The sequence below is a fragment of the Sipha flava genome, unplaced genomic scaffold, assembly GCF_003268045.1.
Source record: "Sipha flava isolate LNK unplaced genomic scaffold, YSA_version1 69_pilon_pilon, whole genome shotgun sequence".
Lineage (NCBI taxonomy): Eukaryota > Metazoa > Arthropoda > Insecta > Hemiptera > Aphididae > Sipha > Sipha flava.
In genome coordinates this window covers 2179734-2190553 of record NW_020273609.1, presented here as the reverse complement: position 1 = coordinate 2190553, position 10820 = coordinate 2179734, and the positions used below count along the sequence as shown (strand labels likewise).

Below are 10820 nucleotides of genomic sequence, written 5' to 3'. Positions count from 1 at the left end.
ATGTAGTCACGCGTTTGCAGTTAGTAGAGACAATGGTCGCCCTTATGATACTTGAAAAAGGTAATGCTAATATTTTTTATTAGTTTTAAAATTTTTAATAATAATATTTTTACTAACAATAATTATTATTTTTACAGGTGGTACATTTGTTCTGAAAATGTTTACCATGTTTGAATGTAATACATTATGTCGAATGTATTTGTTGTGTTGTGCTTTTGACTCGGTACAGATAAAAAAACCGTTAACAAGTAAACAAGGAAATTCTGAGATTTATGTTGTTTGTCGAGGTTTTAAGGGATTTCAATGCGTAGAACCTTTGATACATAAATTTTTCTCAACTTCTAATCGCAGTAAGTTTTGTTAAATATTAAATTATTCAATTATTATTTAATTATATTCTATAACAATTGTTTTATAATTTTAGCACTGTCTTATAACTGTTTGTTTCCATTGAACGATTTGCCAAAAGATTTCTTATCATCCGTATATAAGTGTTCCAAATATTTTAGTGAATTGCAAATGCAAATTATAGAGAATAACATAAAATGGTTTTTCCAAAAAACTGAAAATGATATTAAATCATTAACAGAATTACAGTATTGTGTCGCTAACACATATGTCAATAGATTTCAAATAAAACCAATTGACCCTTCTCAGGAAATTGTTGGACAAAATAAACTTAGAGTATGATTTATAGTATTTAATTTTTTTTTTTGTTAACTTTCATTGATATTTTACCTATTGTGCATTAATCTTTTTGAAGATAAATTTCAAAATAAATAAATATTTTATTTTAATTTATCATTCAAACATTTAAAAATTAAATTGTGATTAACACAAAATTATTTATTATTGAATAGGCCATTCAGTTTGATCTACCGAAAGTTTCAACAACGAAGACAGACATGAATTGTTCATTTGCCGAAAAAATGCGTCAAGTGGAATACCTAGAATTAGATGAAGCTAAATTACTTCAAGATCAAGTGAATAGTTATAAGCAAACTCCATGGAAGTATGATGATGAAGTTTCGTGGTTTACCGCAGAGGTTAGTAGAATTATAAAACTTAAATTTAAATTTCATATAATTAATATACTATATAATTACATAATTTATATAATATTCGTATTGTTTAAAACTAAATGATAATTTGTTATTTTGTTTTATTTATAGGATGCCAAAATTGATTTGTTTAGTTTGAAAATGCAAATGGGTAAGCCTGTTTCTATAATTCGTAGCTCAAAATTTTGTGCAAATGAACTTATTGATTACAACAATCGAGCAAGATCATTATTTGCTGTTCCAACAGAAGACTCTATAAATCGTAGAGAGTAAGTTATTAATTTTTTAATCTATGTTAATGAAATTATATTTCAACTTAATAATAAGTATAAATTTAATATTAACATATTATTAACATATTATATATATTAATATTAACTAATTAATATTTAATTTTGTTTCTTTTATGCATTACAGATATTTTCGGCTTCAAATTCCAAAACAAGCGGTCCATGGTCGATTGATTGTTTGTGATGTAACATCGATTTATGCCAATGATTGTATAAACAATAGTAGAAAACAGCTTGACTCTATGAGTTTAATTTTAGAATCATTGAAAAAACTTAAAGCTTTTGACAGTTTTTTGTTAATTGGATATCCATTACTTTCTCAAGTTAATGTTGGTGTTTTCTATGTGCTTGTTAATATGTTTCTTAAGGTATTTACAATTTTTGAACTAGAACTTTTAAATTATCTATTGCTATTTTTCAATGTACTTTGTATTAAATTTTAATTTTAATTTTCTTTCAGACTGGAATGATCAAACCTGTTGAAATGGGTCATGCTTTTGTGTTTTGTTCAAAAATTAATGGTAAAAGTACAGATGACTTAATGTCCATGTTGTATAATGTAAAAGAACATATCAAGGATCTTAATATTACAGAAATTATGGAAAAGCAAGGCCAATCCTTACTTTCCTTCCTTCCGATCGATAAACTTATGTGTAAGTTTTTATTTTTTATTTTGGATAAAACTAATTTATTGAACATTTTTTTTATTATTTTAAAGCTATAACTTAAGTGTTAATTTATGTTTCAGATGAATCAATTTATAAAGACATTGTTGCTGTTAATTGTTTGATTATTATCAATGACGTGAAAAAAACTATTTCTTCTTACTTGCAACAAAATGGACTATGATTATTGTTTTTTTGATTTTTTTTTTTTTTGTTAACAAAATGTTTATTTTTTACTTTTTTTTTTTTTTTTATTGTTTTTTGAAATTCATATTTTATTTATTTTATTAATTATTATTGTTCCATTTGTAAAAATTTATACTTATTCAAATTTATACTTTTTATTGTGTTAAACTCTTTTGAAAAAAAAATATATTGTTAAAGATTGAAATTATTACTTTATGTATAAACAATTTATATATATATATATATATCATTTTGTTATTTCTTTTTTTGATAATATTTTTAAATTGTTTGTCAAATTTCTATACATTTTACGGTCTTTTTTTTTTATGTTAAGTGATTATAATGTGACGTACCATAATAACTTTTTTATAAATCTGTTACTATTTGTTTTGTTAAATATAACATATTCATATGAATGCATAAAACTATTTTATACGACTATATATTGTGATATATTTCGCTAACCGACCGCGCGTTCTCCGTTGCGCGTTAGTACTATGTTAGTTGTAATATTAGTTAGTAATTTTATGTAAATAAATACACGTGTAAGACCCGCGAGCTTCGATCCGCCAACATAACCACATATATTATTTCGTAACAACTTAAATGCAATAAACTTAAACTTAAACGGATTTAGGTTATCGGTTCCCAATCTGAGGTACGTGATATGATCACAAGGGATACATGAAAAAAATTGAGTAATGACAAAAAAAAAATTAAGTTTTATTTAAATCGATTTATATCGGAAATATGCTATATACGAGTATATCATTAAAAATTAAACAGCAGTAAATAACCATTAACTTATAGGTCATATAGAAATAAAGTATAGAATGTAGATTGTAGAATACTATACAGATAATATTAAGTATAGTTATAAATTGAACGCAGCTTCAGATTTAAAATTTGAACCTGATTATAAAAAATTATTAATTTCGAAATAACCCCAGAGGTCTTTCTACATTTTTAAATTACGATTCTATTATTTATTATATAAAAGAAAAATAATTAATATCTTTTTAGTGTGTCTTATTATGTAATATAATATACATTATTACATTATATTATTGTTATTTTTGTGTTTAAGCATTTTTAGAGTAGTTTTGTGAAAAAAGGTTAAGAGGTATAATAAGGGTTACAATCTAGCAAAATTTTAAGCTTAAGAGTACAGAAGAAAAAAAGGTTGAAAACCGCTGATATAATAAAAGCTTGACATTTATATGAGATCATTGTTTTCAATATTAAATAAACAGAATTTACGGTTTATCTATGAGATGGTAAATCTTTATTCCTGCGTCATTACATTTAATAAGCATTGCATAGCCAGAGGTGTTTTACTTCAAAAAAGGTACTTCCACTCAGCGGTGTAGTGGAGGGTACACGGGGGTACACGACGTGTACCTACTTCCATTTTTTCAAAATATGCGTATACCCAATAAAAAAAACCAAGTTCGTGGGTTCACGGTCGTGTACATGCGTATAACCAATCTTTAGTTTCTTTATTTATTTTAAAAATATATTAACATTTGTCAATTTACAATTTTACAATGGTATTTCATGATAATTATATTGTATTATCTTCGTTAATTCGTCATATATTCATAGGCGGAAATCCATTGAAAAAGTTGGGGGGCTACGATTTTTCTCATAAATCATATTACATTTATTTTAATTTAAAATATTGAAATAAAATTTAACTAAATAAAATTTAAAAACTTCGTGTTTTGCTGTCCTATTATTAAATTATATTATTACGTTTACATATTATCATAAGTAATCAGTGGTTTAAGTGGGGAAAATGTTATGGGGGGACTATATTCATCAAAAATTGAAGAGTTCCCCTTCCTAATTTTAAATCTTACCAACCTATTTTAGGAAACCCATGAGGTCTAAGTCTCTTTTGTTACACATATATTTTCATTAAAATTTTATTTTCATAGGGTGTAAAAATAAATTTCCCCAAAAAAAAAATAATTCTATACATATGCCTGATAAAAAAAAAATAAATTGAAATACATAATAGGTAATTTTTAAAAAAGTTTACTTAAACTAAATAGAAACAATTTACTAATCTGGCTTAGTTATTGGTCGACGTAGACAGTAACAAATACGTTCATTGCACATATGGTGTATACTGTTTATATTAAAAGATAGTGTCTATCCTCTATCATAATTTAATATTTATACTATTTATAGTTATTCTATTCTGTTTATATTTATTCTAAATAATAGTCTATATCACCATCACTTTAATTTTAAAGCTACGGGTAATAACCGCTCGGTGATCATCTATAATTAGACACAGCGTCTATTAAACCCATGGTGTGCATTATCTACCATTTTTTCTTATCGTTATACCTAAATATTATTTCTCCGAAATTTTTTCCACTTGTTCAAATAAATCAAGAAAATAAATTATTGTAATATTATAATAAGTATTGTATATTCAATATTGTATTTTAATGACCAATGCCATTAAGCGTCCACCCGGACTTTTGACGACTTAAATTAAAGAGGACGCATATACTTATCTTAAATAAGAAGGGAGACTCCGTTCCCCACCACTTTAACCACTGTATGTAATAAGTAACATATTTTTAATAACATTTTATGTATTTTTTGTAATAGCCATTACAACTACAAATCAAGTGAGATATAATTTTGTCCCATTTAAACACATTTTGGCCCACTGTGCGCCGGTTCGAAATATACCGTACGCATTTAGGATTTTGTTTATACGGCATACGCGACAAAATAAATTCGTAGTGTGGCGGTCCCACATTCATAGCGCGACGACGATCATCGGTGCGCGTGCCAGACGACACGTTTCGTTCGGTCCGTGGGTTGTGCTCGCCGCGGAACTGATTAAAATTCGTTATCCCGTGGGCTTCGATTCGGTTTTCTAAAAATAACACCCGCGCGCGCGTGTTTTCCCGAGTCCGTATCTCATCCATCGGGATTTTCGCCACGGACCCACCAGTCGATTTCCAAAGTTAATCTTCAACGGAATAGATGTTAAATTTAATACCCATTCCGTGGTGAACACAACGTTCTGTACGGAAAAAAAAAAAAATGACATAACGATAATACCGATATCGATATGTCCAAGTTGTTTGATATCGATTTATTTTTATTTTATGATATTTTAATTTTGAAAATGAAATATCACGTGACAACGATGCTGCGGAAGATTTTTTTTTTTTTAATTCAACACACTAACGAACAACGCAATATACTTTTATTTAACAAATTTTACCATTAGATTGCACCGTTATCTTGAGTTCGCTATTGTTTCATTGTTCGTGAATTACAATATTTCTAATCGGCCGATGAAAAAAATATCAACGTCTTTTCCGTTGTGTGCGTCGGCGACTGACGTGTGTACAACAAGAAATGGAAATCTAATCGGATGGCAATGCCCATACGGTGGACTGTAGACTTTTGGAATTTGTTTTCCCCGAATGACTATTAGAAGCGATACATTTTCCCGCAGTTATTTTTTTTAATAATTAAATCGATGATTCGATTTTCGTAGTAGTTTTGAAACAACCGGGCCAGAAATAAAAAAAAAATGGTGATATATATGAATATTATCATGTTTTAAATATGGAATTCTATCGATTATTAATGCAAAATAATCGATATCTGATAATGTCGATATATCGAGCCTATTCACCGGTCCAACTGATAACGCTGATATTGCATTCGTTGTATTCTTGTCATGCTGTCGTTGAACTGCTCCTTAGGGTTCTCTCGATCGTCTCTCCTGTGAAAATATCAATTAGACATTGTCGACCGACGATGGATGTGCCGCCGTCGAATCCTGATCCTTTGCACAACAAGGTGGAAACCATGAACGCGGCGGAGCCGATGGTCAACAGCCGTGACCGGCGTATGTACCCGAATCCGATTATTCAGGGACGAAACTTCCAGCAGCAGCAGCAGCAACCTCAGTCCGACGAGTCCCAAGTCAGCTGCGTCGTCTATGACATGTCCACTGAGAAGGGACGACGGTTTAAAGAGTACAGAAGGTCGAAAAAGAGATCGCTGAATGTAGACGAGATGGCAGCCAAAATCAATGTAAGTTGTTAACAGCGCATCGCACATGTATAATCCGTCGATAAATCGGTAACAGGTTTTAAATTTAAGGGTTTTACATTAGTTATTAATGGTTATAAAACTTATTGATTATTCATTTATGTAACCTGTTGAAATATGAGTTAAACTATATGCTATATACCTAATAACTTAGACCGTCTTTCACAAACATATTTTTGAGGGTTTTTTTTTTTTAACTGTTTAAAATATTCACTTTGTCAAGAGTTTTATTCGTAAATCGTTAAAAAAATGGCTGGGATTTTGATGTAAATCCATCTTTTTTTCTAATGTCCCAACACATCGGTCCGTAATAAAAAAATGTGTTAATCAAGTGATACTGATTAATTTAAATTAATCAAGTTTTTATTTTGCATTTTATGACAAATAATTTGTTAAGATATTTAGTTCAACGCTCAAAACTTGCACGTTTAGCATATAATCTATTAAATATATAAATTAATGAATATGAGCATATCGACCTATGTATCTGTTTTATCAAAAATAAAACAAAATTAATATACTCGAAACAATTTTTTTCTATTTACAATAGTCCAACAACAATCATAATAGCAAGTTATGAAATAAATTAAATTTAAATAAAGTTAAATAAAATGTAAATATTAAACAAATAAGTAACTATTTCGTTATTATTATTATGTAAAATAAATATAATTAAATATGATTGGTAATATGATTTTTTTAATATAATTTTGAAACTATTTTTAATACATTTTTTTACACACTTTTCATGATTTTTAATCCACCTATCATAAAATTTAGGTATAACTAATAAATCATTTTTAATAAAATAAAAATAATTAAATAATTAATACTTGTAAATTGTATACATTGTATATTAAATAATTTTTATTGGTTTTTTTCAGAGTTTAAAATTAAACACCGAGAAATCTCCAGTCACAAAACTTAATGAATTTATGAATTTATGTAAAATAAAAATAGATTTTGAATTAGTTTCTGTAGATGGTCATGTCCATTCTCCAGTATTTACAATATGTGCAAAATGTGATACCATAGTTGGTAAGTTAATATTTATCATATTAACTATGCTTATAAGTAATTGGAATGAATTATTTTAGTTTTTGGCCAAGGTGCATCAAAAAAAGAAGCCAAAAAAAATGCTGCAATTGCTTTTTTGAATAAATTAGATTATAGTCAAAGTCACAATATTATAACATCTACTACTTCAAACCATTCACCTGCTTCATCGAAGTAAGTGTACTATAAAAAAAAGTTTTTAAATTATTTATTGTTCATAATTATATATATATTTTTTTTTTTTTTAGTATAAACCATTCTGAAAAAGTTTTAGAATCAATAACAAATTTAAACCCTATTGGTGTACTGCAAGAATTTTGCATAGCTCATAATTGGGAACTGCCTTGCTATAAACTCGAAGAATCCCATAGACCAAAACATTCTCAGTACTTAATGATATGTACTCTGAAGATTTATTCAACAAAAGGTTAGCATAAGTAAATATTCAATATTTTTGAGGTTGACTAATTTTAAATAATTTATTAAATTAAATCTTTTTAGATATTATTGGTTTTGTGTAAACTATAATTAATTCTCAGATTGTAATGAAAATAACTAAGTTTTAATTTAATTCAATATTAACATAATTTTTACACAAATAATAATAGCATTAGTAAACTATATGACCTATTGCTACAATGTTTTAATGTGATACTATTAAGTGTTTTATAGTTTTAAGATTTGTAAATTATTATTTTAAGAGTGAGCATACATAAACAGCTGAAAAATATATAATATACTTATAAATCCTCAAAAAAATGTTATCATTTAATTTTAAACATGTTCCAAACTCTTTAAAATCATTGATAATGGTCTTGTAACATACTTTATAGCTTTATTATACCTAGAGGTCTGATTATTATTCTCTTAAAATCCTTAAAATATGATGTTCTATGTTGTTTTAAAAGGCAAAATATTCTCTAAAAATACCAAATTTATAATTCTTTATGTCTTTAAAAATACAAATATTCTTTCAATATTCTGTAAAAAAAAAAAAATATTTTAATTACTTGACTTTAATTAATCAATTACTAAATGTTATTATTAATTTAATTTACAATAACTTTTTTTTACGACTTCAGTACAAATTTTAACCGTATGTGGATTACCCCCGATATCTAGTGATTAATTTTTATAACTACTTAGAAGGATATAAAAATAACTCTTATTACGAATATTGTATTTTTTAATCAATATTATCAAAATGCCGATGTATGTAAAACGTGAATGAATGTACAGACAAATAAAAGGTAATATAAATTATTTTCTTAAAAAAAAAAAATATTTACAGAAATAAAACCTTCAAAACTTAAAATATTTATAAAATATTCTCAAATAATCTCTAACACAGTGAATATTCCCTAACCCCTAAAATATGATTTTATGCAAAATAAATTTTTTTCTGTGAATTCTGTATTTCATGAATCGTAAAGATATCTCACTCCTATTTAACTGCATAGAATAGAAATAAATATGTAAAATCATATAAATCCAACCTCTAATTATAATATTTGATTTTAGAGTAAAAATAAATGTGATGAATACTAGTTATCAAAAAAAAGTTTTAATGGATATTGTATTGGATTTTAATCATAATTTTATTTATTATTTATTTAACAATTGATTTTTTTTTAATGTATAACTGTTTTCAATTAGTATTCAATGATTACCATTATTACTTATTATGTTTAAAATTCAAATACTAAAATGATAGTCTTGGCATTCTGTAGCTATTACTAAATATTATGGGAAGCAAGAGTTCTTCTCTATTTTTTTCCATGTATAACTATGTTAAATTAAATATATAATTGTGACAAATTTGGTGGTCCACATCGAAGTTTAGCACAATTTTTTATTTTAAATTCTGTTAATATAATTGATACATTACATGTTTTTTATATATATGGTCAATATTGAAATGTAATAAATAAAATTATGTTTTTATAATAATTAAAAATTAAATGTATTGTGTTTATACTACAGTATAATCATGCCCAACATATTTATCAATTCATTTATTTATAAAACAAAAGTTTAATAAAATACATATGTTTGTTAATTACTTAATATTATATTTAATTAATTTAAATAAAATTAATTCATTGTTATATTTCAATTTTATTATTATTTTTATTATAAAATATAATTCATCAAACTTATAAATGTTGCATTTTATTACAAGTTGACTACTCTCAGCTTACTCATTAAACATTTAAATATATAGTAGATTAGATATTAAGCTTAAAAATATTACAAGGGTTACATACAAAACTAACTAATACCAAAATAACTTATGATCCAAATTAGTAAATTATTGCATGATTTTGAATAATATAAAAATTATAATATATATTTAATTATTAAATTATTGAAATAATATTTTTTTAATAGGTGAAGGGAAAACCAAACAAATGGCTAAAAGGAAAGCAGCTTGTCATATGTATGATTTAATTAAAAATTTGTCATCCAAAGAAATATCTGCTTTTAACAACTATACATTTAATGATAAAATGAATAACAATGAACTTTTAAATAATAATCTCAAAGAACAAAATGTTACAAATTTTTGTGATACTCTTCAGTTCCTCAGGGTATTCTTTGAAGAGTTAAAATCATCCAAAAATATTTCAATAAATATACTTAAGGTAATGCTTAAGTAATGCTATTTATTTATATAAAAACTACTAATATTTTATTTTTACACAGGAATTACAGTACATAGATAAATCGATGATGAATGTTGTTGAATTTTTGGAAAATATTGGACAAGAAGAAGGTTTTAAGGTTACATATGTTCTGATTTCAACTAAATCCAGTAAGAAATTGTTATCTATAAAAAATAAATCTTATTTATCAATACTTTTTTGTAACAGGTGATGTAGAAGTTTTGGTGCAACTAGTTATTAACCCTCTTGTGGTAAATGTAGGCATAGGGAAAACATTTGAGGAGGCTCAGGAAGTAGCTGCCTTTACAACTTTGATGTATTTAAAACTTTTGTTAGCAGATTGAATATGAAAGAAAATAAGTATTATCTAGTGATTTATTTAATCGATTACTATTATGCATAATGATAAATCAATTTCGTTAAATTTACAAATTAATTTATTGTTGTTTAATGATTAGAAATTTATAATTTATTTACAATGTTCCTCTTTACTATGTAATTTTTTCTGGGTCATATAAAAATTTAAAAAAATTAAATAAACTTTTACCTGAAACAAAATTGGTAGCTTAATATTTATTTGTATATCAATCAAATTGTGAAAATGTTAAGCCATTTATTTAATTAATAATTATTAAGCATTAAATATTAAAATATTATTTATTTTTGAATAATAGACCTAATAACTATACTTTGCGTGTTCCATGTTTACTTATTCTAGTTATTATTAGTTTTTGTTATTATTTTCATTGGTTATAAATATATTTTTATGTATATCAATGGTAGTATCCAATTTTATTT

General features: G+C 25.6%; 2 protein-coding genes across 2 annotated transcripts; both read left to right on the top strand.

Annotated features, from left to right (window-relative positions):
* Positions 1–8: 8 nt before the first annotated feature.
* Positions 9–2200, top strand: LOC112692029 (cap-specific mRNA (nucleoside-2'-O-)-methyltransferase 2-like; the record flags this gene model as incomplete). The annotated part of the gene is made up of 8 exons (XM_025566529.1): positions 9–60; positions 138–350; positions 425–684; positions 861–1046; positions 1173–1330; positions 1479–1719; positions 1812–2004; positions 2100–2200. Coding segments are annotated over 8 exons (1404 nt in total), but the record flags the coding sequence as incomplete, so codon positions are not given.
* Positions 2201–5838: 3638 nt separating this feature from the next.
* Positions 5839–10499, top strand: LOC112692033 (interferon-inducible double-stranded RNA-dependent protein kinase activator A-like). Its single transcript, XM_025566533.1, has 7 exons — positions 5839–6282; positions 7185–7338; positions 7398–7530; positions 7605–7783; positions 9748–10001; positions 10063–10171; positions 10230–10499. The coding sequence occupies exons 1-7, from the start codon at positions 5854–5856 to the stop codon at positions 10364–10366; spliced, it is 1395 nt and encodes a 464-aa protein (XP_025422318.1). The 5' UTR covers positions 5839–5853; the 3' UTR covers positions 10367–10499.
* The last annotated feature ends 321 nt before the right edge of the window (positions 10500–10820 follow it).

What these genes read in the sequence shown, in the direction of transcription:
- LOC112692033 (XM_025566533.1), top strand. Translation starts at nt 5,854, where the DNA reads ATGTCGATATATCGAGCCTATTCACCGGTCCAACTGATAACGCTGATA. An exon ending in AGATGGCAGCCAAAATCAAT is followed by an intron (nt 6,283 to 7,184) that starts GTAAGTTGTTAA and finishes GGTTTTTTTCAG; the next exon opens with AGTTTAAAATTAAACACCGA. An exon ending in CATTCACCTGCTTCATCGAA is followed by an intron (nt 7,531 to 7,604) that starts GTAAGTGTACTA and finishes TTTTTTTTTTAG; the next exon opens with TATAAACCATTCTGAAAAAG.